At 46.4% G+C, this 27,853-nt stretch overlaps 1 protein-coding gene across 9 annotated transcripts in view; it reads left to right on the top strand.

The window, feature by feature from the left end:
- DNAH10 (dynein axonemal heavy chain 10) overlaps positions 1-27,853 on the top strand; it is a 130,438-nt gene that overhangs the window by 8,186 nt on the left and 94,399 nt on the right. For 7 of the 9 annotated variants that reach the window (XM_034638953.1, XM_034638954.1, XM_034638951.1 and 4 more), the window contains exons 3-17: positions 799-899; positions 1,926-2,034; positions 4,073-4,188; positions 5,823-6,033; positions 10,398-10,555; positions 11,167-11,397; positions 12,966-13,156; positions 14,487-14,685; positions 17,007-17,201; positions 19,824-19,994; positions 22,187-22,363; positions 23,155-23,280; positions 24,062-24,234; positions 24,779-24,930; positions 26,920-27,084. In XM_034638953.1, the coding sequence (XP_034494844.1) occupies positions 799-899; positions 1,926-2,034; positions 4,073-4,188; positions 5,823-6,033; positions 10,398-10,555; positions 11,167-11,397; positions 12,966-13,156; positions 14,487-14,685; positions 17,007-17,201; positions 19,824-19,994; positions 22,187-22,363; positions 23,155-23,280; positions 24,062-24,234; positions 24,779-24,930; positions 26,920-27,084 (2,475 nt within the window). Of the gene's footprint in view, positions 1-798; positions 900-1,925; positions 2,035-4,072; positions 4,189-5,822; positions 6,034-10,397; positions 10,556-11,166; positions 11,398-12,965; positions 13,157-14,486; positions 14,686-17,006; positions 17,202-19,823; positions 19,995-22,186; positions 22,364-23,154; positions 23,281-24,061; positions 24,235-24,778; positions 24,931-26,919; positions 27,085-27,853 lie in introns of those variants that run through there. The other 2 variants (XM_034638952.1, XM_034638958.1) reach the window with 2 other exon arrangements.

Raw genomic sequence — 27,853 nt, 5'->3', positions numbered from 1 at the left:
CCAGGCGCCCCGCAAGTATGTTTTTGGCTACAGGCTGTTACTCGTGCTCTAATCACATTTGTACTGCTGGCTACTGACTGTTTCCTCGCCCGTCGCTGTGCCAGGCGCCGCCGAACCACACCCCCAGCAACTCCTTCAGAGTCTGGTCACTAGATGTTATTGTCCCCGTTTTTTGGATGAGAAAACCAAGAGTAGACCAGTATGGTCCCCACACACTGATTTGATTCCAAAATCATCCTGGTGTTGCGTTGGGCCTTTTGCAGCAAGAGCTGAACTGTTTGGGGGAAATCTCTCCCTCCTCTGTGATCACTGGATTCATCAGTAACTCGCAGGGCTCTGACCGACAGGCTCTGAGGTTTCCAGGTCTCTCTTGGTCACAGTAGACTTGAGAGATACACATTCATGTTATTTAGGTTTCTTTTCATCGCCCACAAATTTCTCTATGAAAATAGAATATAGAATAGAAAATAGAATAAATGCTAATATGTGAGCTATCATTCTCATCCTAATAAAACTCCCTTTAAAGTGAAAACCTCAGAGAAATCCCGCTTTGCACATCATAGCTGGGACATGCACGCAGGCATACACGTTAAATTTCCGGCTGAGAACCCACCTGGCAGAAGTACAAAGAACTTTCATCATAATGTACATCAAGGCTCTGATAGGATTCATTTGTGAAGCTTTTCGATAACATGTCTGTTGAATGAAATACACTGTTGTACAAGGTACAGGTCTGGTCTTGATGGTAGGAAATCTTTTCTGATTATTTCAGTTTGCACACTGAATAATGTTTTGCAGCTAAGAATTTGGAGATGAGAAACGATTCCATAAATCAGCCTATAATCGGCGTAGAGAATGAGGAAGTGGACAAAGAGAGTGTAGAAGGCGTCCCCGTCAAGGTATGTTCGGCTCTCTCCTGCTGGGTGGGGTAATGGGAATTCCCTCCCCTCCGAGGAGTCTGTGTCACTGACAATTCATTCAGGGAACATGTTGGGGATAGAGATGATGGAATCCTGTGTTGGGAGTCCCCACAGCTACCCTCAAATTGAATGATTCACTAGGATGACCACAGGACCCAGAAGAATTCTTATACTCATGATTATAGTTGATTTCAGTGAGAGAACACAGAGTAGAATCAACAAAGAAAAAGGAACGTATGGCAGAGTCTGGGAGAACAAGGGGCCCAAGCTCCTGGTAGGGCAGCCTGGACGTGCTGTTTCTCCCAGCAAGCATGTGCGAGAACACATAGGAAGTCAGGGAAGCTCACCCAAGGTGTCCAGAGTTTTTACCGGGGCCTCCAGGCAGACAGAAACTGGTGTTCACCACTCACCACGTTGCTAGTATAAACTACCTGGCGTGACCCAAGGCCCCAGGTGTACAAAGACACATCAGATAGGCTGTTCCAAACACAGAGATGATCACCCAGGAGCTGGTGAAGGGCCAGCTTGGAAACCCTTGGAACACGCAGAGTTTGGACACCCCAGGCCTGCTGAGTTAAACATTTACTTCACAAATCCCAGAGGTGGGGCTTAAAGCCAGGACGTAGCATCTAGCCTGGCCTGTGCTGAATGACATTACTCTGCTCCACAAATGAACGTACCTCACCCCGAAACCAAATCCAAGCCCGTGTGTTGCAGCTCACTGTCTCGGAAAACTCTTTCTGGACTTTTCCCAGGTCGAGTGTGGCTGCATCGGCCAGTTAATAGAGTCAGACTGAACACTCAAGTCTGGGTGCGTTGTCGCGTGTGCGAGTGTGTGTGTGTGTGTGTATGTATGTATGCGTGTGGTCCACTAGGGCCCGTTGTCGCCGGGGAGTTCAGGAGGCACAGAGCGGAGGGCTCAGGGGCGCCTGAATGCTGGCTCGTCTGGGTGAGCGGGTATCTCTCAGCCTGACGGGTTATTTTTTTTTGTCCCCCACGTTTCAGAGAACCGTTAAGCACATTGTGGATAAGACCTATCTCAATGTGCTGTGTACTCCCGTCCCTGAGGAGTTTCTGGACCAGAATGTGGTGTATTTTCTCAGAAATACAAAAGGTATATTTCTAGTCTGTGTGCGTGAGTGTGGGTGTGTATGCACCTGGGTGTGTACCTGTGAGATTCTTAATTTTTACACTTTCTTGAGAACACAGCTTCCCCCTGCCCCAGAACAGCCAATCCTCATTACTCGTGGGTTCCATTTTGTGAATTCACCTACTCGTTCACGTTTTCATAACCCCCAAATCAATCCTTGCCATGCCTTGAGGTCATTCGTGGACATGCACAGCATAGGGAAATATTTGATTTTTTTTTTTTAAGATTTTATTTGTAAGTCCTCTGTATGCCCAACGTGGGGCTTGAACTCACGACACTGAGATTGAGCGTTGCGTGTTTCGGCGACGGAGCCAGCCGGGCGCCCCTTAGTGGGAATCATTTGAGTCACTGAACGTGCGTGTTCCTGGCTGAGGGTGGACTGTCCTTATTGTGATCTCTTTAGTGCCACGGTCTTCATGTTTTTTGGTGATTTCACTGTTGAAAACGGCCTCAAGCGTAGTCCAGTGTTCCCGAGCACGAGAAGGCTGTGACGTTTCCCACGGACGAGACCGGTGTATTAGAGAAGCTTGGCTCAGCTGTGAGTTATAGCGTTGGCTGAGTTGAATGTCAGCAAATCGACCGTGTACGTTAAATAAGTTGTCTTTAAACGGAAACACAAATAAAGCCAGCTTATGTGTTGATGGCTGATGAAAATGTGACCAGAGGCTGCCGGAGCCTAACCCCGTGTGTCCTGTGGAGCAATGGCTCGGTGTTTGCTATTTCCTTGTTCGGGGTGACTTCACAGAGCAGAACGACCAGGAATAATGAGAACAACTGGACAAGTATATTCTTAGTTCTAGTGTAACAGTTAAAGGAAGAGAGATACAAAATGATGTGGCCCTGAGCTGTACGATGAGCTCTGGGGCTTTGTCCGTGTGGCTGTGTCATTTAAGACGGAGGAGCTGCTTGGAGGCCAAGTTCATCCCACAGGGTAACTTTTGGGCGGAATATTCCCTCTGTGCATTCCTGCTGCATTCTGGGAGCCACCTGGGAGTTTCTAGTGACCCCAACCCCACTGGTTGTCATTCTGTCTCTTCTGACCCCTGGCCCTTCCTCCTGCCTTGTTCAGTTCAGGCTGACTCCCCACTCTTCCAGCCTGGGTCTTCCCCCATTTCTTCTGCCTTTACCTCCACAGAAGCTGCGCACAGCTATGTTTTCGGACTCGCTGTAAATTCCAGAACAAACATTATGTGGGTTTCTTTTTCCTCTTTTGAACTTGGATGGCGTTTTGGGTGCCCGAGCCGTGAGCCGAGCAGCTGTGGTGTCCTCTTGGGTTTTATTACTGCTCGCCCTTGTCATCTTTGTGTCCCTGCGGTCGTCTTTCATTGAGATCAGGCTCGCTCTTTCACGTTCTGGGTCCTTCTATAGTTTCCCTTTAAGCTTGAGTAAAGAAGAGTGTGATATACAGCAGTGTGGTGAGGGGAGAATAAAGTCTACACAGATGTGCGTCCGAAGCCAGTGAGATCACTGCCTTGGTTGAGATATGTCGAGTTTCTGTTTTGTTTCCCAGTGAGGTTGAGGGAAGGGCTCAAAGGACCTTCCAAATGTCTCCTGTGCTCATTGATGTTTGGTCGGGCGGAGTAAAGACATGGAAAACAAAACCCGGCTCAAGGGTAGGCTGTCACCAAATCTGTCTTTAAAAATATTCGTGACTCAGAAGGGACTCTGGCGATGAACTGGAGAGGCGTTGCTGGGAGTGGGGACCCAGGCAAAGCAAGGAGCCTAGTGAACAGTTCCAGAAAACATGACTGTGTCCATCCGCTGGTCTGGGTAGGTCTGTGGTGCTGCTGGTGGGAGCCTGGGGACCCCAGCACGTCAGGCTTACCTCCGTGTCTCATGGGCCGAGGGATTCGTCTGAATAGACCTCAGCATCATTTTGAGCTTGTGCCTGGAACATTCCTAGGTAACTACTTGGGAAGAAGGAGCAGGTTCCCAGACACTTGGAGAGTTACCTGCCTGCCACTTCCCCACGCAACTCACACTCTGAATCTGTTCTCACCAGAGATGATCTCCGAGGCTACGGACATGAAGGAAGCCATGGAAACCATGCCCGAGATGCTGCTCTACGGCATTATCAATGCTAACGTGCTTCCCTTTCTGAAGAATGTCATATGTCAGGTAACTGTGGACAAAGGAAGGGATCTCAGCATTTTGTAAGATTCAGGCTGTCTGGTTCGTTTACTCCACATATAAGGAATGTTCAGCTCTTACGTCTCAGGTGCCTTCAGGGGCCTTGACGGTAGAGGGGCGAGCGGAGAGTGGCACGGACTGGATCTCTGCTCTAGGAGCTGATACTGGGGGAAAGACACAAGACCCAGATTCCTAAGCTGGAAAAGATCAGGCGGTGACACGTGGCAGGAGTTCAATAATCCCTAGTAATATGATAGAAACAGACTCTGTGCGTGTGCGTGCATTTGTGTGTGCAGGGAGTGGTGGTAAGGGATGGCCTCATGGGGAGGTGATGTCTGATAGACAATGGAAAAAAAAAACCCTCATGAGCAGACTAATTCCACTAATAAGTTCCTAGGGAAGTGTAATAGGGTGGGGCTGAGGGGGTCAGGAAAGGCCCCTCTGAGATTGTGGCATTGAACTGAGACCTGAATTATGTGGAGGTGTCAGACATGTGAAGATCTGGGGGGAGAACATCCTGGGCAGAGAAGGTAGTATGTGCAAAGGTCCTGAGGCATGAGCAGACATAGCCTGGTCCAGGAACAGAAGGAGGACCAGTGTGGCTGGAAAGGAGTGGGGAAGGTTGGAAAGGCGGGTTGGTTCAGCAGTGAAATGACATGATCTGGTTTGCATCATTCCTCTGGCTGTTGTGTGAAACTTATATCATGGGAGTGGGGGTGGGGGTCGGGACAAAAGCTGAAGGGAAGAATAGACTAGTAGGAGGCTGTGGGAGAGTCTGTGAAGGGGGATGGTGGTCTAGATTGGAGTTCAATCAGCGGAGGGAGTGGGAGGCAGGCCGCGTCAAGAATATGTTTTACTGGGGAGGGGACATGTCGAACATCACCGTGAGTGTGCGGTCAGCAGAATCCAGACTGTGAAACTGCAGGTCAGAAGTTCTGGGCTCTTCAGTCAGTGGGAAGTACCCGTACTTTGTCTTAAATCACGGATCCAAGTTTCAGAAGAAAAGGCAAAACTGCACACCAAAACCAAACTCAACCAACCAACCCATGGGCATTTTTTTCCCATCATTTTTATGTGGGTGAAGCTTTGTTATTATGTTCAAGTGACTTCATAAATGCGTGCTTCTGTCCTCAGCTAAATGTCAAAAGGACTGTGTCCTCAGACCCACCTTTATTCTAGATTTTTAATCTCTGTGCTCCACATGGGGCTCGAACTCGCAACCCCAAGATCAAGAGTCGCACGCTCTATGGACTGAGCCAGCCAGGCGCCCCCAGCCCCTCCTTTATTTTAACCCTGCCGTGAACTAGCCTGGCACCGAGCGGACTCGCTAACCCCGCTGCTTCTCTTGTTTGTGCCGGAGTTTCTAACCCAGTCGCCTTGTGGCCGGTGGCAGCCAGAGAAATGCAGGATTATCTTCTGGGCCGTCACCTCGGGCTTGGGTCACATTCTTACCATGGGATCATTTTACCTCACATATCGTTTCTCTCTCTCTAGGTTCCGTGCTCTGGGCTTGAGCAGTTTCCGCTTTGTAATCCAGTCTGTGCCTCGTCTGATAGAATATTCGACGCCAGAGGCAGTGTGAGTGCATGATCCTGAACACACTACTGTGTGGTTTGTTTTAGGTCTTCATGCCGGCTCTGTCCTTCAATCAGCACAAGGACACCTCCATGGGATTCACGCCTGCAGACATCTCTGACCCGTCTGAGTACAAAGTCGATCTACCCAACATGCCTGGGGAAGTGTATCACAGCATTCAGTTGATACGGGATGAATTTTTAATGAACATGCAGAAATTTGCAGATAGTATTCAAAGAACAATTCAGCAACTTGAAGGTAAGGCTTCATTTCCCTCGTGTTGAGGGAAGCATGATGGGTTTCCCTTAAGAAGGCAATTTCAGAGTCCAGGAGTCTTTTGTTTTCATTTATAAATCATTCTTTATTCCCTGCTCACCATAGGAGCGACCCTGAGCTGGGAAGAAGACCCAAAGAGGAATGATGGAATCCTTGTCCCCAAGGATCTTATAATCTGGCGGACAAGGAACCATGGCCAAATGGGAGCTTGGGGAAGGTATTAGGGCCTTTAGGGGTTTGGAAGAGGCAGAACGTGTGGGAGAAGCAGGGGGAAATCAAAGGAGACTTCCCGAAGGAGGTGGCATTTGACCCTCCTCTGAATGGACGGCAAAGCCTTAGTAGGTGGAGTTGGGGAGCAAGGGCGTTTCAGGCAGGGAGAATGGCCTGGACGAGAGAAGGGAGTTGGGAAGAGTGGAGTTTCCACGAGCAGGGAAGGCCGGCTGGGCCTGGCTTCATCAGCTTCGTGTGCAAGGCCAGGGCTGCATGGGGCGGGCCTTGCAGCAGCTACTGCTGGCTCTGCACCTCATTACCTGGGCTGCGTGGCAGGGCTAGAGGCCCCGAGGCTGGGAGCATGCACATCATGAATGCAGAACAGCGAGGTGGAGAGTTTGGCTAAGGGGTTCCACTATGGAGAGCCCTAGCCCGTGATGGCCAGCAGCATTCATCGGTGAGGGCTAGCACGGGCTGCGGGATGGCATCGCTGTTCCAGGAAACGGAGCTCTCCCTCTATTTGAAGTAACATTGAACACACCCCACCACGTAGAAATGTTCTCTGCTGGAAACGAGAAACAGCTGTCGAGATCCAAACTTTGGATAACACGCTACGGACATGTGTTTTTCAGATTCTATTTTAGAGTGTTCTTTTTTTTTTTCTTTTCCACTCCCCCCGCCCCCAGAAGTTCTATCTTGGTGTCTGTGTTTCCTTCACTGGCGTTTGTAGCCTGCTCTGGCCTGCCCAACCCTTCGCTCCCTGAATTAGTGGAAAACAGCAGAGATGGGAAAAAATGTTTCTTCTGATCTTGGCTATGATTTGTGTGTCTTGTTTCTTTTCTTTAAAGATGTATTTATGTATTTGAGAGCGAGAGCCTGTGAGCACGGAGAGGGACAGAGGGAGGGAGAGGGAGAGACTCTCCAGCAGACTCCATGCTGAGCGCAGAGTCTGATGTGGGGCTCGAACCCACGACCCCGAGATCATGACCTGAGATGAAACCGAGAGTCAGACGCTCAACCAACCGCCACACAGGCACCCCTGTGTCTTGTTTCTGGTATCAAAAAGTAGATGGGTGAACACATTTTTGTGTTTTAGATAAACTGCTAGAAGGAAATGCACTAAAATGCTATCAGCCATTGTCACTTACTCTAGGCTGTGAAATGGTTTTCTTTCTTTTTTCCTGTTTTCCTATAATGAGCATGTATGATTTAGAAAACCAGAAAAGCAGGTGAATTGATATTCTATAACCTGGGCCAGCAAGCTACTACCAATGGGCCACATCCCACCTGCTGCTCCTTTCTGTGTGGCCTGTGGGCTAAGAAAAGTATAGTTTCCAATGCTTAGATCTCAAAGGGTTATATAAGGACCAACATTCTGTCCTCAGCTTTGCCTCTTGGTCTGCAAAGCTGGAAATATTTTACTCTGTGGTACTTGAGGAAGAACTTTGGGGGGGGGGCACCTGGCCAGCTCGCTCAGTAGAGCGAGCGACTCTTGATCTCAGGGTTGTGAGTTCAAGCCCCATGTGGGGTGTGGAGATTACTTAAAAAGAAAAAAGTCTTTAAAAAACCCCCAAACTGTGCCAATCCCTGTTTTATAATATCGTCTCGAGGAAGAAATTTGTTTTTCTTTATGGGTCATTTACGAAAGGCTTTTTTTTTTTTTTTTTTTTAAAGATTTTATTTATTTATTCGACAGAGATAGAGACAGCCAGCGAGAGAGGGAACACAGCAGGGGGAGTGGGAGAGGAAGAAGCAGGCTCATAGTGGAAGAGCCTGATGTGGGGCTCGATCCCATAACGCCGGGATCACGCCCTGAGCCGAAGGCAGATGCTTAACCGCTGTGCCACCCAGGCGCCCCACGAAAGGCTTTTTGTAGGTTACTGGCTGTCAGTTGAAAAAGCTCTTTTTGCCCTTTTTTCTTCAAGATGCACAAAATTGCAAACGTTAGGTCATCTGTTGTGGAGTGAATGTTTAATCCAAGTATATTAATATGTTTATAGCAAGTATACTTATATTAAATGTATTAATAAATATGTATACAAATATGTATATATGTTGCATTTTCTTAAAGTAACACATATGTAAGGTTTAAAAAAATTAAATTGTATTAACATACAATACATTGAAATACTGACCCTGCCTCACTTTCCCTATCGGTCCATTCTGCTCTCTGCTGGTGACTTCTTTAGTTCTTTAGCTGTTTCTTCCTTTCTCCCTCCCTCCCTTCGTTCCTTTATTTATTTTTTTAAGATTTTATTTGAGAGAACACAACAGTGGGGTGAGGGGCAGAGGGAGAAGGACACTCCCCGCTGAGCAGGGAGCCCGACGCGGAACTGGATCCCAGGATCCTGAGAGCATGACCTGAGCCGAAGGCAGACTCTTAACTGACTGAGCCCCCCAGGCGCCCCTTTAGTGGTTTCTGTTGATAGCTACTGCCGCGTCCCTAAAATATGTGCTTCCACTGCTGCTCCTTAATTGTAGGCATTAGTGTTATTTCCTGGCACAATGACGAGGATTTTGTCCCCCTTCCCCCCACTGCAGCCGGCTCCCATCATACTTACATGCCCTTCTTTTCATTAAATCACAGAATGGGTTTTGACGTTATTATGACGATCGGAATACGGTTTAGTTCAGAGCAGAGTAGGTCCCTTTGATGGGGTTTCCTTTCTTGTACACCTTCCCTTTCTTCCGCCAACATTCCAAATTGCTATTCTTAAAGTATCTTGTAAAAATATCTCGTACAGTCCTTTCGAGTTTTGTTTTTGCAAATCCCCTTTTATTAGACATGTCCCCCCACTGCCCCGTGTCCTGTGTACCTTGTCACAACACAGGCAGGTCACCAACAGCGTGATGCATGACTGCGTCCCAGACTCAATGTTTCCTGGATCCCAGGTCTTCTCGTTCAGTTGGGGTCCTCCTTTATTGGGTGGGAATATATCCTTAAGTAACTTCCTTAGAAAAGACATGTGGGAAATAATTTTATGAGGTCTTTCACATCTGAAAATGACTTGATGCTGTCTTCACAATGGTTTGGGCACAAGTTGGAATTTAATACACAGAATTTTGAATCTAGTTTTCATTGTTTTCTAGCATCCAGTGTTCCCTAGGAGAAACTGGATTTTTTCTTTCTTTAAGGCGACCTGTTTTTTCCTCCCTCTACCCTTTATGTGAACTTTTAATTTGTGTCTTTTTCCCTAGTGTCTCAAAATGCTGTGATGGACTTTTGTGTGGTCCCTTTTTCATTTATTTTCCTGAGCACTCTGTATTTTCAGCCTGAAGACCTAGCCTTGTAGCCTGAATACTTCTCTTCATAATTTCCTCCAGTATTTATCTCTGTTCTTTCTTGCTAACATTGGACGGATGCTGTTGATGATTTTTTTTTTTTAAATCTTTTTCGGCTTTTCCCATCTCTTTGTCTTTGTAGTCAGCTTTTCTGAGGAGTTCCTCAGCTTTTCCCCAACCTTTGAACTTTTTCACATCAGCTATCACATTTTTCAATTTTTAGGTCCTCTTATTCTGTGATTGTCCCTTTTCCAAAGCGTTTGGTCTGTGCTTGTTTGATGGGCGCCATATTGTCTCACATCTTGGAGACTAATAATTGGGATTAAAAACAAATTCTTCTTTGCATTGTCTCAGTTTCCTCTGAGGTCATTGCTTCTGATTTATCCTGGCTGGTCTATTTCATGTTGGAGGTTTATTTCAAATATCTGTTGAGATCTGGGTTGTTTAATTTTTTTTATTATTTTTCTAAAAAAAAAATTTTTTTTTGAAGTGCTGTCTACACCCAAGGTGGGGCTCCAACACACAGCCCCGAGATCAAGAGCCCTGTGCTCTTCCGACTGAGTCAGCCAGGCTAACCCTTGTTTAATTTTTTTTAAATTGAAGTTACTAGATTGTAACCACAGAAACGTCTTGAATAACTAGATCACCGTGACCCATCTTAACACTGTTACAATATTCCACCATGTTTAGTTGCATTCTAATGGAAGAGAATGAAATATAGACGGATCAGGACGTGCGTGTTTCAGAGCTTACTGGACTGATGTCTGGAGAGACCCATCTGATTCACTTGAATGTTATTGTCTGTAATCCTTTTCCCCAAACGAGTGGCAAATGGACCATTTCTATTCTACTAGGTGAGATCAAGTTAGAAATGCCAAGCATCAGCGTAGAGAGAGAGGTGTCCGACCTGGCCGCTGACCCGGAAGCCGTGGAAGTCTTAGAGCAGTGCGTGATAAACTGGTTGAATCAGATCTCTGCAGCTGTCGAGGACCAGCTGAGAAAGACTCCTCAGGTAACCCAGGCGATGGCTTCGCAGATTCCCTGACAGTTCATGCTGGCCCCTGGAGAAAGAGCCAGGAGTCTGGGGATCTGTTTGATCTAGCCTCTTGTCTTACTGTTTTGTGACCTCCTTAAAGGATCAAAGCATACACCCCCAAGATGTCATTCTTGGGCTTTCTGATGTTAGCATGCTGCCAGATCTCACCCTGGTTTGATAAAGATAATACCGTCTATAAGGATGCTTGGGCTGCTCAAAACAGGAAACCTAACTCAGCTGGCTCAAACAAGAGACCATTTGTTGGCTCACATGATTGAAATGTCCAGAGGCAGGGCTGGTTTCAAGTATGGTTTGGTCTGGCTGCGTTTTTCTGGGAATCTCTCAGCTCCATCCTCAGGCTGGTTTCCTTCATAGTGGCACCTTGTTATGTCTCCATGTCACATGGCCCGGAGAAAGGTGGAGTGTCTTTGTTCAGCAACCCTAGCCAGAGTCCTCAGATCCACTCCGATTGGACCATCCTAGGTCAAGTGCATGGATTGGTTCCTATTTGGAGCAGCTGGAGAATGAAGAACAGATGTGCGCTCCACGCCAATGATGACACTCTGTGTGTTCGTGTCGCCTCTCAGGCTAACGGTCCTCTGGCTGAAATTGAATTCTGGCGGGAAAGAAATGCAACGCTGAGTGCACTCCATGAACAGACAAAGCTTCCAGTAGTCAGGAAAGTCTTGGAAGTGATCAAGGAGTCCGATTCCATGCTTGTGGCTAACCTGCAGCCGGTCTTAACAGAATTATTCAAGCTGCACATGGAGGCCTCAGACAACGTGCGGTTTCTGTCCACGGTGGAACGCCACTTCAAGGTACGCGGGGGCCGGCGCTTCGGAAAGTCAGGGCCGTGAATTAGGTCTCACCGGATTGAGTTTCCTTTTTTAACTTAGCATTTAAACAACTGTGGTAGCATGCATGGGACGTTGGTTATCTTAACTGCTTGCTAGCGTGTAGTTCAGGGGCAAAAAATACACGATGCGGGGCACCTGTCCTCACCCCCGTAAGCAAGCCTTTCGTCACCCCCAACATAAACTCAGAACCCCTGAACCCACAACTCCCTCCTCCTGGCACCCCTGGTAACCTCGGTTCCACTTTCTGTCTCTATGACTTTGCCCATTCTAGGTGTTTCTTGTAAGTGGGGTCATTCATCTTTTATACATAATAAACTATCTCATTGGGATTTCGAGTCACATTCTCTAAGAACTGATGAGATGGAACAGCTTGTCATGTGCTTTTGTCTTTGATAAAATGTATTTTTAATCTTTTCCCCATTTTTGATGTGTCTTACTGATTTAGGAGTTAAAAAAATTTTTTGTTTGAATACAAGTTCCTTCTCAGATAAATGTTTTGCAGTATCTCAATCTATGGGCTTTTCTGCTTTCTTAATGACAAACATTTTCTTTGTCTTCCCATTTTGTGGGTCAGAAATTTGGGGAGAGCTTAGCCGGGTGGCTCTTCTTGGCTCTATGTACAACAGGGCTCCAGGACCCCCTTCCAAATGGCTTCTGTTTTTAAAAATTTTTATTCATTTGTGAGAGAGAGAAAGAGAGAGAGGGAGAGAACGCACACAAGCAGGGGGAGCGGCAGGCAGAGGGAGAGGCAGGCTCCCCACTGAGCAGGGAGCCCAAAGTGGGGCTCCCTCGCAGGACCCTTGGATCATAACCTGAGCCGAAGGCAGATGCTTCACTGGCTGAGCCACCCGGGTACCCACCAAATGGCTTCTTTGCCCACACGGCTGGGCCCTGGGCGCTCATGGGCCTCTCTCTCTCTCCATGTGGTATCTCAGCCCCCAGGATTTCTCCACGTGGGTTGGATGTCTCCAAGCCTGGTGGCTTCAGGGTAACAGAGCAGTCACACTTACATGGCGGCCGGCTTCTAAGAGACCAGAAGCAGGCCAGCTAAGGGCTATGCTCACCAGGGTACAGCATTACGTCTGCCATAGTCGACTGGCTAAAGAGGTAACAGTGTGTGTAGATTTGAGGGGTGGAGAGGATGATGCCATCTCTTACTGGCGAGGGGGCACAGGGTATCGTGGCTGCATTTGGAAGACAAGCTGCCGCGAACACTAAGTGCTGGCTGTTTCTGTGTGCTCGGTAGCTACACATGTCTGCTGTTTTCCGCGCGCTCTGTATCTCTGTATGTACTCACGTACTCCTACTGCATACACTCTGCAAATTGGTTTATTTACTCTCACTGTCAATCTTCTCTCTCTTTCCACGTCCGTGCGTCCAGACCTATTTCAACCTTTCGGTGGTGAAACACGTCCCCCGTATTAAGTGTATTTGCCTTTTGAACTAGGAAGAGGGGGGCTTCCTGCTTACGTGTTGCTTTAGTGGGCTACTTGACCCCACGGCTGAGTTTGCTTGCTCTCTCCGGTTAGAACATCACGCATGGGTCCAGCTTCCACGTCGTCTTGGAGACCATCCCCTCCATGATGCGTGCCCTGAAGATGGTCTGGATCATCTCCCGACACTACAACAAAGACGAGAGGATGGTCCCACTCATGGAGCGGATCGCCTGGGAAATTGCCGAGCGAGTCTGCAAAGTGGTCAACCCGCGGACTTTGTTCAAGTAAGAAGGGATCACGCCGTGTTCTTCCTGAGATCTTGAACTGCTTCTGGAGCGCCCGGGTGGCTCAGCCAGTGAAGTGTCCGACTCTTGATCTCAGCTCAGGTCTTGATCTCGAGGTCGTGGGTTTGACCCCATGTTGGGCTCCATGCTGGGCGTGGCACTTAGTTAAAAAAAAATATCTTAAACAGCTTTATTGCAACATGATTCACACCCCGTACAATTCACCCATTTAGAATGTACAATTCAGCGGCTCTTCAGCGGTATTCAGAGTCATGTGTCCATCTCCATAATCGATGGTAGAATATTTTTTTCCAGTTAGAGAAGAAACCCCATGCCCTGTAGCTGTCCCCTCCAGCCTCCCCGACCCACCTAGCCCTGGCAGCCATGGATCTACTTTGCACTTCGATGGATTTGCCTCTTTGTACAGATGGAGTCCTCCAGCCTGGGGTCTTTTACGACTGGCTCCTTTCACTCAGCACCACGTTTTCAAAGTTCATCAGTGTTGGGATAGGTGTAGGCGCTTCCTTCCTCTTTATGGCCAAATAATACCCCGTTGTGGGGATACATAGCTTATTTTAATTTTTTTAAAAAGATTTACTTAATGGATTTTAGAGGGAGTGTGTGTACAAATGGGGGAGGGGCAGAGGGAGAGAGAATGTCCTGCAGACTCCCTGCTGCGCGTGGAGCCTGACGCAGGGCGCGATCCCAGGACCCTGAGATCAGGACCTGAGCCTAAACCAAAAGTCGGACACAACTGAGACACTCAGGCGCTCCATGGGTTATTCTGTTGTAATCAGGACCGTCTTCCTTAGTCATCCTGGGAGAGACTAAGTCCCACGGTCAGAAGGAAACTTACTTCGGGACCCCAGGCCCCTGAGGTGGGAGAGCCTCTGGGATCAAATGTTGAAGGAGGTGCAGATCTCCACTTTCTAAAAAAGTCTATACAGGTGAAAGAAGTACAAAAACCTTGGTATTATCTTCTCACTCGGTGTTGCAGCCTCCACAGTGGCCCTCTGGCCGGGGGCCCAGGGCCGCCTGCTCCCCTACCGGCTCAGACAGAAGGCTCCCCAGGGGAACCGCAGCTCTGCGTGCTGGGCGGGCAGCCCGGGTGCGGCTGGCAATCCCCGACCTTGTGGGTGTGTGAGGGCATTACGCCTTGCAAACGGGGGCAGAGCATCAGCTCGCCCGGTGAGCTTTCCCCACCAGGCTGTGAGATCAGGGAGGCCCGCTCCGTGGTGAGAGTTCTCCCCTTAGAAGCCTTTTGGGGTGTGTAGCTCGGACCCCCCGCAGCTCCACCTTCCCCCATCGAGGCCTTTCTTTTTCTTCACAGAGAAAATCGAGCCAGCGCCCAGCACAAAACCTCAGAGGCCAGGAACACCCTCCACATGTGGAAAAAGGCCTATTTTGACACCAGGGCCAAGATCGAGGCTTCGGGGAGAGGAGCTCGGTGGGAGTTTGACCGAAAGAGGCTGTTTGAGAGAACAGATTACATGGCCTCCATCTGCCAGGATCTCTGCGACATTTTGCAGGTGGGGAGGCTGGCGTAGGTTTTCTCTGCTGCATGTGAAGCTGGTTGGAGTTGGGACTTACGCGATGGAGAGCACTTTGGCTTTTTGACGGCACACTCTCTGTGTCGGGGGAGGCCAGGAGACAGACAGGGTCTGGCAGGGGAAGCACTTGCCAGAGCATTCAGAATGTACCAGACCTCTCACACCTTTTTCTTGTCTTCTGCAACACCCCTCCTTCACCCTGCTTTTGGCTGTCCTTTGACCTATGGCCATTCCTTCTGAGTGTCTTTTGCAAAATCCTCTTCCTCTATCTTCCCGTCAAATGTGGGAATTTCTCAGAGTCCCGTCCAAGACGTCTCTCTTGACTCTTTCCTGAAGCCACATCATGCCTGCCCATTGCTTCCGCTGTGACCCACCCGCCAGTGACTCCCCATTTATCTGATCCCTCTCTCTCCTCAATGAATGTAGAAGGGTTTAGTGGCTGATTGGATGAATGAGCCACAGTCCTTTGTCTCATGAAGGTCCATCCATTCATTCCTTCTTAGTATTTGTTGAGAACTCATCTGTGCCAGGCACCTGTGCTTGTCACTAGAGAAACAGTGGGAGCAAATCCAGGGCCGGCCACCTAACCCACAGGGCCCAGTGCAAACAGACGTGGGACCCCTTGTTCAAAAAGCAGGAAAAAAATGCTATTAAAAACATCAAAATATAAAGCTCTTTCCTTTCTTCTGACCTCTTTCGCCTCAGCAGGCTTTAGTTTTTGTTTGCCACAACTGTAGCAAAGTAAAGAGAGTAAAGGAAATTAAACATTTAAATTATTCCATGAATTTTACTGTTCATCCTTAAATTGTGCAGTGTTGGCTTAAAATGCAAGTACAATAGTTCGTACGTGGCATCACCAGAGGGACACAGTTCGTGCTTTGTCGCTTGGATGGCAGGCGTACGTCATTGCTGCCGGAGCAGCGGGAACAGCGCACACAACTAACTCAGCTGCCTTTCTCTCCCTTCTTGACGCACGCATGTTCTGCGGGCTTCTCTTCTGCTTGCTTGCTGACGAGCGGGGAGGGGCAGGGAGGGAAAGGAGAGTCCTTTGCTGTCTCTGCTGTTTGTTTTGTGTCATCATTTCACGGTGCGTAGCTGGCGAACACGGGGAAGTTACAGGAGCAGGAAGCCATAGTGTTGGTTTCCTGTTCAGGCGCGTTTCTCAGAACAGTTTGTAGCCTCCTGTGTCTGAAGCAAAGTCTGGTTTGAAAGGAGAACGCGGTCTCGCGGAGCAGCCAATGTCCTCGCGTACTTGTTGTTGATGCAACACGCTTGCTTGTCCCGACTGCGAATGTCCCCGAACTGCCATGCGCGGTGGGCCCACCAGAATCCTGTGCTCGTGGGGTATCACATGCTCTGTGGCAAGGAGCAGAAGACACGCAGATCCCAGTTACCTGCTCGTAGGTGTGCACGACTGTCCCATTGGTCTTCATTTACAAAATACATGTGCAAAGATAAAATTATGAAGAATTTCAAGAACGTTAATTGCAGAGCCTTACACCCAGCATGGGGCCCTTCTGAGCCTGGAGCCCTGTGCGCCTGCCTGGGTCTCACACCCATGAAGCTGGCCCTGGCGAGCACGTCCCTAGCCTGTGGCTCCATGGAGCTTACAGTCAGGTAGAAGACAGATGGTAGACCCAGCAATCACACAGATAGACAGCTGCAGCTGAAGTAACTGCTCTGAAAAGCACAGTCGAGGAGGCTCTGGAAGCATGTGCCGGGGCCTGACCTGTTCTAAGGGGTTGAACGTGACAACGTGATTGTCAATGATGAGTAGTAGCTACGTAGGCAGTTTGAACTGCAAGTACAAAGGCCCTGTGACGGGAAGGAACATGGGACTGAAAGAGGGCCAGGCTGGCTGCACGGAGGCGGGGTGTGGGGTGCCGTATGGCAAGGGGTTAGAGGAGAATAGGCAAACTTTGCAAAGTGTGTCAGGATGTCTGGATCTTGTCCTACCTGGAGTGGGCATACTACCAGGGGTCTCAGACTGGGAGGAAGTTGCCTGTGTGACATAATTAAAAAAAAAAAAAAGATTATTTTAGAGAGAGAGAGAGAGAAAGTGCGTGGGGGAGGGGCAGAAGGGGAGATTCTCCAACAGTCTCCCTGGTGAGTGCAGAGCCTGACTCGGGGCTCGATCCCATGACCCCAGGATCACACCCTGAGCCAAAATTAAGAGATCCCAACCAATGAAGCCACCCAGGCTGAGTGTTGCCCTCAGGCAGACCTAGATGCAACCCATTTGTAGTTAGAACATTCATGAGAAAACCAGATAGCAACTGCCTTGTGTTTTGTTTGGGCAGGTTATGGAGGAGTTTTACAATATATTTGGTCCTGAACTAAAGGCAGTGACGGGGGATCCCAAGCGCATCGATGATGTCCTGTGCAGGGTGGACAGCCTGGTCACCCCCATGGAAAACCTGGCCTTTGATCCCTTCAGCATCAAGTCTTCCCAGTACTGGAAATATGTGATGGATGACTTCAAGATTGAAGTTCTGGCAAGTAACACATTGATCAGTTTAATCTTGGAAGCGGATACCATGTTTTCTCCATGTTAAATTGGTTATTTAGTTATGCTTATAATTTTTTTGAAGTCACAAAAATTAATACCTGCTTATAAAAAAAAACCCCAAAAACAAAACAAAAAAAACCAAACAGAAACAATATGGAGGAGTAAAAGGTAGAAGTGAACATTCCTTCATCTTCTTTGTCCCCATTTCTATCCCTAGGTAGAATAAGGTTAAATCAAGCTGGACACAGTAGCATTTCTACAAAGATGGGTTGGGTGTATAACTGGAGAGGACATAGGAGGGTGACTAATGAGACTTGATTTAGTAGACAGCAGGGAGCCACTAAAGGGTGTTGACCAATGGGGTGAGGTAATCAGAATAATGGTTGAGGAAGGTTCTGCTGGTCACAGCATAGGCTGATTGGGCTGGGGTGTGACGGGAGGTGGGGAGATGATACAGGAGGTTGTAGCTTGGGGGGTGGGGGAGGCAAAGCTGTCAAAGACTGTCCCTGAGAATACAGTTTCACTCCACACAGCGTGATAGGATGGTGGATGCTTCATCATGCATACCTTTCCGGCATCATGTGGGAAGTACATCAGTAGCGTTCCCGTTTATAACCCCAGAGCATCTTTTCATATGGACAACCCCAGACAGTTCTTCTTGAGTTATCTAAACACTTCCATTAAAAAAAAAATTTATTTGAGAGAGAGAAAGAGAGAACACGAGCAGGGGGAGGGGAAGAGGGAGAGGAAGCCAGAGAATCCTCAGGCAGATTCCCTACTGAGCATGGAGCCTGATGTGGAGCTTGACTCAGGACCCTGAAATCATGACCTGAGCTGAAATCAAGAGTTGGCCGCTCAACCGACTGAGCCAACCAGGGGCCCCCAAACATTTCCATTGTAATTATGTCCAGTTTATCCTCAGCTTCTATTTTAAGTGTTATTAATTTTTAAATTCAACTTTTTATTAAATCACTTTGTCAAGTAATACTAAAAGGCTACTAATAAGAAAAAGCAGCCCCCTGCTTAACCCCTCTCCATTCCCATTCTTTCTGTCATTTTTCATAATTCTAGTTTTTTGTTGTTTACCTTCCTATTTCCTCAAAAACATGTCAATATGGTTACTTTCTGATTTTTCAAATTGAATCAGTTTTAGACACCTATTAACTTTTCAGAGTAGATATAGACTTGCCTGTCTTATTCCTGCCCCTATCCCTCTTTGCCTCTGTATCATCTAACGTAGTTTTATCATAACTTTTGGGTAAATTAATGGTTAGTGTTTACCTATTACGTCTGTGCAAATATTGCTCACTGCCAGGCCAAGAAGCCCATCATTACCACACCACGTTTCTGGTAAAACCCTTCATTTTTCCTGAAGTTAATCATTGCTTTTATTTTTATTTGCCTGGCTATTTACATAGTTATTTTTTTCACCAACTTCTCTAACATCTCTGCCACTTATCTAATGGGTTCCATCTGCTCAAAAATATCAGTGCTATTATTTTCCTGGAGGCATTTGTCCCAGAGCTCGCTCTCTTTCTGCTTCTAGTCTAGATTGTTTACTCTTTATACTTACTGCAAAGTAGTCATCCTAGGACTTATGTTTTCTGATCTGTGTTGGATCCTGTTTTCTAGATTTTGCAGCTTCCTCTTTCCCTGTGGCTCTTCGTTTGGCTGGAGCACATTTTTTAGGAGCTTCCTAAGAAAGTTTTCCTGGGACATATATTTTTTGAGTCTTGTATGTGTGAATTCTAAAATAAAGCTAGTTATAGAATTTAAGGTTGAAATTTTTCAGAAATTTGAAGGTATTATTCATTGATTTCTAGCTTTCAGTGTTAGAGCTATAATGTCATTTTTTTTTTTTTTTGAGAGAGAGAGTGCACCCAAAGTTGGGGGGCAGAGAGAGAGGGAGAGAGAGAATCTTAGGCTTCATGCCCAGTGTGGAACCCATTGTGGGACTCAATCACATGACCCTGAGATCTTGACCTGGGCCGAAATCAAGAGTCAGACGTTTAACTGAGCCACCCCGGCTCCCCTGAACTCTGATGTCATTCTGATTTAGAACCAACCTTCTACTCTTTTTAGGGTAGGGCAGGATGAGGGTATAGAGGAAGCATAGTGGCCTGGCTGTGCAGGGTAGAGAAGGGATCGTGTGTCTGCCTATCACCCTCCTGGTGCCTGGTGTCACCAAATGTTCAGCCTCCTGGAATTTTCATGGGGAGGAAATAGGTTCCCACCTGCTCCCCCGTTACCAGCGTCAGGCTGTAATTCTCTGCCTTCTGTAAAGTGATTTATTTCCGTCTGCCTAAAACTCCTGAACTATCTTCTCTTGCTGTTGTGTCCTCTCCCATTTTCTTTGTTTATATAAGTTAACACTTAAAAAAATTTCCTTTTGACCATTTTGAACTGAGTGAGGGGAGGGATCAGAGCCCATGCGGACAGCCTGTTTTTAACTGGACACCAGCTTCCACTAACGCACAATGGAAATCCATCTCAAGTCACGAGTTTGTGTTTCGCTCCTTTCTTGCCACTTTGTTTTTGCAGGATAGTTACAGGGACACGAAGGCTGGGTTTGTTTGTGGCTTTTTTCGACTTTTTTCTTTTTTGGCAGGTTATTGAGAAAGAAGCAAAAAAAATTATTGATGAATCTTTTAAGACGCTTCGATCAGCTGAAGCAGCATTTGACATGCTTTTAAAATTTAAGCATATTCGTTCACGGGAAGCTATCAATCGACAAATGATGATGAAATTTCATGACATCCTTGCACAGTACTGCAAAGAGGTAATTGATCTATGGATGCTGTAGCAGGAAAAGACATTTGGCAAAACGTGAAGAGTTGAATCGTGCTCTCTCTCTCTCATCCAAATTCAGGGAAACTGGAATTTTCCTCAAATGTGTGTGTCACATGGCACAGGTCACCAACACAAAGTGCGCCTGTTTAGTGAAGAAATTCAGTAAGAATTTATAAAGTACAATGTTATAGAGCTCACGTTGTGATGGGCTCTGTATGAGTTAGTAGTGGTAAGAGCCATATTAATCATCACAGAAAGTCCTAGCTAACTCTCCGTGTATTTATGTATTCAGAAAAATGTCTCAGGTGCTCACATATTCCAAGTATGGGGTTCAGCACAAAACACAGATTCTGGCTTCGAAGAAGTCCGTGTCTAGTGGGAGAAACAGACCAAGAAAAAAAAATGCTTATTTTATTCAGAGGATAAAGGATTTTACTCAGTTGATAAACTGAGAATATGTGAACTCATCAGTTGGTATGACATAAAGGGATTAAAGTGATCTCTCAATGTGTAGTTTCCTCTTGCTGCTGGAAAAAGGTACTGCAAACTTTGTGACTTCAGACCACACAGATTTGTTATCTTATGTACTATTTTGAAGGTCAGGAGTCTGCTGTTTTCTCATTGCGTTGAAATCCAAGTGTCAGCAACGCTGTCTTCCTTTCTGGACTCTCTAGGGAGAATTGATTTCCTTATTCTTCCCCCCCCCCCGCCCCGCGCCCAGCTTTTAGAGCATTCATGCCCCCCTTCCATCTTCAAAGCCAGCAATGCCTAGTCCCATGACCATCGCTCTGACCCTCTCCGCTACCTCCCTCTTCCTCTTTTAAGGGCCCTTGTGATTGCTTCGGGCCCACCCAGCTAATCCAGGGTCATCGTCCTCTTGTAAGGTCAGCTGCTTGGCAACCTCGATTCCCCTTTGTCATGTGATGTAACATTTCCACAGATTCTGGGGATGAGGACCGTTATTGAGGGGCTCTTATTCTGTCTCCCACATCAAATTACTCACATGAGAGTGTGGAGCTGCTGCTTTTAAAACGCAGGTCCAGACCATGTGGTCCAGAAATTCCACTCTGGGCATAGACCCTAAAGAAGTGGAAACAGAGTCTTGAGGTATTTGCACACCCGTGTTCATAGCAGCAGTATTCACACTGGCCAAAATATGCAAACGACCCACGTATCTATTTTTTTTTAAAGATTTTATTTATTTGACATAGAGACAGCCAGCGAGAGAGGGAACACAAGCAGGGGGAGTGGGAGAGGAATAAGCAGGCTCTCAGCGGAGGAGCCTGATGCGGGGCTCGATCCTAGAATGCTGGGATCATGCCCTGAGCCGAAGGCAGACGCTTAACGACTGCGCTACCCAGGTACCCCCTACGTATCTATTGATAGAGGAGTGGATACACAAAATGTGGTCACTCCATGCAATGGAATATGACTCAGCCTTAGAAAGGAAGGATGTTCTGACACCTGCTGCCACATGGACGAGCCCAAAGGCATTCTGGTAGGTGAGACAGCCGGTCAGAGCACCCCAGCTACTCTGATACCACCTACATGAGCTACTTAGTGGGGTCGAACTCAGGAGACAGAAGGCAGAGTGGTGAGTGCGGGGGGTTCGGGGAGGAGGATGGGGAGTTAGTGTTGCAGGGGACAGAGTCGCAGGTTGGGAAGGATGAAACAGTTCTGGAGATGGATGGTGGGGGTGATTGTACGACAGTGTGAATGTGCTTCACGCCACTGAAATGCACTTAAAGATGGCAAATTTGATGCTATGCATATTTTAACATAATTTTAAAAAATTGCATAAATATAAAATCTCAGTGGTGCGTGTGTACGCATGCAGACACGCACACACAGGCACACAGAGACACGCACACGCACAATGCAGGCCTGGCCACTGGTCGTGCCTAGAACAGATTTCAGAATGTCTAATACGTCGGTGAGATGATTGTACATAGTCTGTAGTAATAAGGCAATTTGGAGCACTGTGTACATTAAACCAAAGAAAAAAAACTGGGGGTGTAAGAAAAAATAGTAAATAATAAGTAGCCAAGAGCATATTTCTGTATCTCGTTCGATTTCTGACATTCCAGTGTTCGTTGCTTTAAAGACACAAATCCCAAGTTCAGTCTGTCTTGGCTCACGGGCCGACGCGTTCCACTTAGAGCACCTTTGATTGCCTTTCAGATCGACATAATTAACAAACTCTTTGTTCAGAACCTGGACAACCCGACCCTGTACAAGAATCACCCCCCGGTAGCAGGTGCGATCTACTGGGAGCGCTCCCTGTTCTTCCGGATCAAGCACACCATCCTCCGATTTCAGGAAGTGGAGGGGATCCTGGACAGCGACCGCGGAAGGGAAGTACGTGCTTTGGTTGGAGTTGTCCCCTTGTACATTTCAGAGACCACGTAGAGTGGCCCGCGGGAGGAGCGTATCCATGCCTGCAACTTAGAAGGTCTTTCCCGTGGTCTCTGATTTCAGGCTCAGGTTTAAAACTACCTTTTGTGTTCTTTATCTTTGGCACCTTAATACACATGACCTCTTCCAGGTAGCGAGCCGTGTGGGCTTCTCCCTGAACTTCAGCTTCTCTGGAGGGGGACCATCTTTCTGATAATACTGCCCCTCCCCCACCCATGGGTTTTTGTACATTATATCACTGGGGTGGACAAACCTTTTGTTTAAAGGTTCGGAGAGCAAATGTTTTAGCAGTTTGCAGGTGGTACCATCTCTGTCCCCATTACCAACGCTGCTGTGCTCTAGAGAGAAAGTAGTCAGAGCGTGACAATGAACAGGTGTGGCTGCGTTCTCATAAAACTTCGGTTACCAAGGCTGAAATTCTAATTTCATGTACTTAGCCCGTGTCACAAAGCACTGCCATTCTTTTTGGTTTCCTGCTAATCATTTAAAAATGTAAAAGCTGTTCTCGGGCTGCACCGAAGACAGCCCATGGGCTGGGGTCTGCTGATCGCTGCTAGCTGGTGTGGATTTCCAGCCATATCATCTTAAACACACCCTCCAAAATTTGTGAAAATCTGTATATTTCCTTTTGCAAAATGTGCTCACAGATCATTTTTTAAAAAGAGAATGAGGAGGGGGAAAAGAGAAATGTTATTTCCAAAGGCGAACTGACAGTTGCCTGAATTCTTTGACAGGTAAAACAAAAGTACTTGGAAGTGGCTAGGGCAATGAAGGACTATGAGGACAGGAAGTACGAGCAGTGGAGAGAGGCCACGGAGCTGATCCTGCCAACTCTTATGAAGAAGAGTCTGCTTACTAAGGTGCGTATTTCCAGATCCTTGCCCAGGTTAGGGCGGTCAGGGTAGATGACGGCGTCTGCCATTTTCTTGAGGTTTGATGTGTTGACCCGCTTGCCGTTGATAGATATTTCCAAAATCAAAGGCAAAGAAGGGCCGAGGCTGACAGGGGAGGAGACGGAGGCAGCATCATGTCATGGCTAGGAAACGCACCGGAATCCGGTGGCTCTGCTGACTCTGTGGGCAAGCGGCTAAACTCTGAGCCTCAGTTTCCCCATTTGTAAAATGAGTCCGATCAGATGACGTCAACACATAAAGTACTAGTTGAACCATGTATGGAATAGCTGGCAGTTGACCTTCAGAAAAATGCCATTTCCCGCGATTCACCCTCGTCCACGGCACTTGGGCTGTACAGAGCCTGATAAACAGCAAATGCTCAATAAAGAAATCCTTGCAGTGGGGGTGGGGGGAGGAGAGACCTGGGCGTGGGGGCTTTAGAACTGTGGTCTCTGAAATCCTGCAGCAGGGACCAAATGAGTGCAGAGGGCCAGATGGGACCAGTAATAAGGAAGCCAGAATTCTGGTTACATGCAATTGACGAATTTGGGAAAGGGAGCGCCTAAATCGAATTCTTTAAACACTGTTCACTGAACAAAGTATGTATTGGAGCTAGCTCCAGCCAGCTTTCCAGTCTGGCCCCATCCAGGGCCCTACACTGATCTTTTTCAAATGTACGTGTACCCTGGGTTGTATGGGCTGCTTCTTGGACCATCCTTGTCAAGCTTGTGAGATATCTCTTCCACAGACTTCTCCCATTGCTGATGAGGTGGCCAAGTCTGACAAGGGGGCTGTGTTTGCAATCAACTTTCCACCTGCTCTCAAGGAGATTATTATCGAAACAAAGTACTTGGAACAGCTAGGATTCTCTGTCCCCGAATTGGCAAGAAATGTTGCTCTCCAGGAGGACAAATTTCTTAGGTAAAAAGATTCTTCTCTTTAATCAACAGCAAACTTTTTGATCTTGGGACCCCTTTATACATTCTTAAAAACTCATGTTAACCCCACCCCTCCTGCCTTTTTTTTTTTTTTGCATTTTATAATCACCAGGATTAGAAAGCAATGTTTAAATTATGTATTCATCCCAAACCCATTACACGTTAATGTAAATAACAGTTTCTAATGAAAAGTAGCTGATACTTTGCAAAATAGAAAGTTAGTGGGAAGACTGGCATTGTTTTCAGTTTCTGCAAATTTCAATTAAAGAGTTAGCCTGGGGAGGCCTGTGTGGCTCAGTCAGTTAAGTGCCCGACTCTTGGTCTCGGCTCGGGTCTTGATCTTGGGGGTCGTGAGTTCGGGCCCTATGTTGGGCTCCATGCTGGGCAGGGAGTCTGCTTAAAAAAAAAAGAAAAGAAAGACAAAGCTTTAGCCTGATTAATGTTCTTTTGTAATATATCTAAAAAGTTAAGCTTTCTATGAGCTCCATTGTGCGTCCTCATATCAGTGACTTTCCTGTGATGCACAGGTATACGGAAGGAATGCAGCGCATGTTGGATCATTATCACGTGCTCATAGGAACGTTAAATGAGGCAGAGTCTCTTCTTCTCGACGATCATTCCCAGGAATTAATAAGAGTGTTTAGGTCTGGATATAAGAGGCTAAACTGGAACTCACTAGGTAACATAATTCATCTGCCTATTTATTGTTTTTTAGACTTTGGGATGCAAAAATAATTTTTTACATTGTTTTAGTTGAATCATAATTTATGTGTGCAGATGTCGCTAACAACTGAGTTTTGAACATTAATCATTTATACTTGGTGGAACTTAGAATTAATCTCAAGGCTTTAACTGGGACTGAAGACGAGATGGGATGCCATTTGGACACTCTCCTGACACAGCCCTTTCTCCTCCAAAAATAAAGTAATTCCTCCTCGACTATGGATGTCCAATTGCTTCATCATTTATTGAAAAGGCTAACTTTTTCCATTAGATGGAGTTTGCATCTTTGTAAAAAACTAGCTGGGCATATTTGCGTGGGTCTGTTTCTGGGTTCTTTATTCTTTTCCATTGATCTATGTGTCTGTTCCTCTGCCAGTACCACAGTCTTGATTACTGTAGCTATATGGTAAATCTTGAAATTGGCTATATTGATTCTTCCCATTTTTTTTTTCTTAAGCAAATTATTTTGGCTGTTCTAGTTCCTTTGCTTTTCCATATGAATTTTAGAAAATTTTGTCTATATCTACCAAAAAAATGCTTGCTGGGATTTTGATGGGAATTATGTTAGGTCTGTATATCAACTTGAGGAAAATTGGTATCTGTACTATGTTGAGCTTTGCAATCCATGAGCATGGTATATCTTTCCATTTTATTTAGATATCTGATTTCTTTCATTAGCACTGTGTAGTTTTCAACATACAAGTTTTGTACGTGTTTTGTTATATTTATGCTGACGTATGTTGTTGAGTGGTTGTAAATGATATTATGTTTTTAATTTTGGTGTCTACATGTTTGTTGCTAGTTTATAGAGGTACAATTAATTTTTTGTATGTAATCCCTTCTACCTCCGTGGCCTTTTCTGATACTACCATGGCAGGCACGAGGGGCAGAGGGATTGGGGTGCTTCATCACAGTATTACAGAGGTGGAAGGCTAGGCCGCCCAAATGGCCCATACTGGCAAGGGTTTGGGTGGGGTCACAGTTTTTTCTAAGATGCTTGGCTAGAGTAGAGCAGTTACCGTGTAAAGTTTTCTGTCTTATCGGGATGTCCCTTTCCTGGTCCTTTGGCTAGAGAGAGCAGGCTTTTTTGGGGCTTTGGTATTTATGGGTTGCTGGTTTCTTAAGCTCTAAGTCTGAGGTATAGAAGGAAAAGGAACCTGGGGATCTCATTCTTTGAGTCCCAAGGTCCCCAGCTGGTGGGTTTCTCTCCACTTTTTTAGAGTCTTATTCTGTTTTATAGTTAATGTGTAGGATTCTTAACTGTGTTTAGTGGGAGGAATAAGGAAAAGCATGTTTACTCCTTCTTGGAAGTAGAAGTTCCCTTTATTTTATTTTTATTTTATTTATTTTTTTTATTAAAAGATTTTTATTTATTTATTTATTAGACAGAGACAGAGACAGCCAGCGAGAGAGGGAACACAAGCAGGGGGAGTGGGAGAGGAAGAAGCAGGCTCATAGCGGAGGAGCCTGATGTGGGGCTCGATCCCATAACGCCGGGATCACGCCCTGAGCCGAAGGCAGACGCTTAACCGCTGTGCCACCCAGGCGCCCCTTATTTTTATTTTTTTAAAATATTTTATTTATTTGACAGAGCACAAGCAGGGGGAGCAGCAGACAGAGGGAGAGGGAGAAACAAGCACTCTGCTGAGCAGGGAGCCTGATGCAGGACTTGATCCCAGAACCCTGGGATCATGGCCTGAGCCGAAGGTGGACACTTAACCGACTGAGCCACCCAGGCGCTCCTGGTTGATTCTGAGAACAGGGCTCCTTGTCCTAGTCCCCAAGGGTGCTAAGTGGATGTTTGCTACCACAAAGAACCAAGGGGATGAGATGAGCAGGGTCTTTCCTGTGAAGGGATGCTAGTATTAACCTTCCAGATGTTGGTGGGCAGGTTATGGAAAGAGTTGAAAGCCAAATATCTTTTTTCTTTCTCTTTTTTCCAAAGGTATTGCTGACTACATAACTCGTTGCAAACAGGCCATTGGGAAATTTGAGTCCCTTGTCCACCAGATTCATAAGAATGCAGATGACATTTCTAATAGGCTTACATTAATAGAGTCTATAAATCTCTTTAAATATCCAGCACCTAAAAGTGAGGAAGATCTCCCAGGTAGATATGATTTCTTGTTTCTCTGATTACAGAAGAAATGAAAAAAACCTGTTGGTTATGATTGCACACATGCTCACACACGCACACACGTATTCCACGAACAGAATAAAACCATTCCTAAAGTTTTCCATTGTTTACTTGAAAGGATCATGAGTAAGTCTTGCTTTTTGCCATGTTTTATGTATTGCTTAGACAGTTTTACAAATTTCTGAGTCTGTAAAAATCAGTAGTACTTTTGTCAATAACTTTGTAACAGTAAAATAGATTGTGTTTTTTTGTTTTTGTTTTGTTTTTAAAGATTTTATTTATTTATTCGACAGAGATAGACAGCCAGCAAGAGAGGGAACACAAGCAGGGGGAGTGGGAGAAGAAGAAGCAGGCTCCCAGCGGAGGAGCCTGATGTGGGGCTCGATCCCAGAACATCGGGATCACCCGAAGGCAGACGCTTAATGACTGTGCCACCCAGGCACCCCTAGATTGTGTTTTTATGGGCTCACATTTACTTGTTTAAACATGATATTTTAAGTGGTCTTAGACTGGTCAAAAAGCAATTTAAGAAAAGCAAGATTGCCCAGAAATATAAAAGTCTTTTTTTTTTTTTTTTGTATGTGGTATGCCTCGGCGTGCACAATGGGCATTCCCATGTTGTTATTTACTTTTTGCTTATGGCATGTCTTAGCTCTTGGTATTGACTTATTTTCTGCTTTCAATCTGGGTTAGAGGCTGGTTTTGTATTTCTAAGAGATACAGCTAGTGTTTAGACTGCCTT

Source organism: Ailuropoda melanoleuca, chromosome 12, assembly GCF_002007445.2.
Source record: "Ailuropoda melanoleuca isolate Jingjing chromosome 12, ASM200744v2, whole genome shotgun sequence".
NCBI lineage: Eukaryota > Metazoa > Chordata > Mammalia > Carnivora > Ursidae > Ailuropoda > Ailuropoda melanoleuca.
Note: the sequence above shows the minus strand (reverse complement) of the source record. Positions and strands in the feature narration are given on the sequence as shown.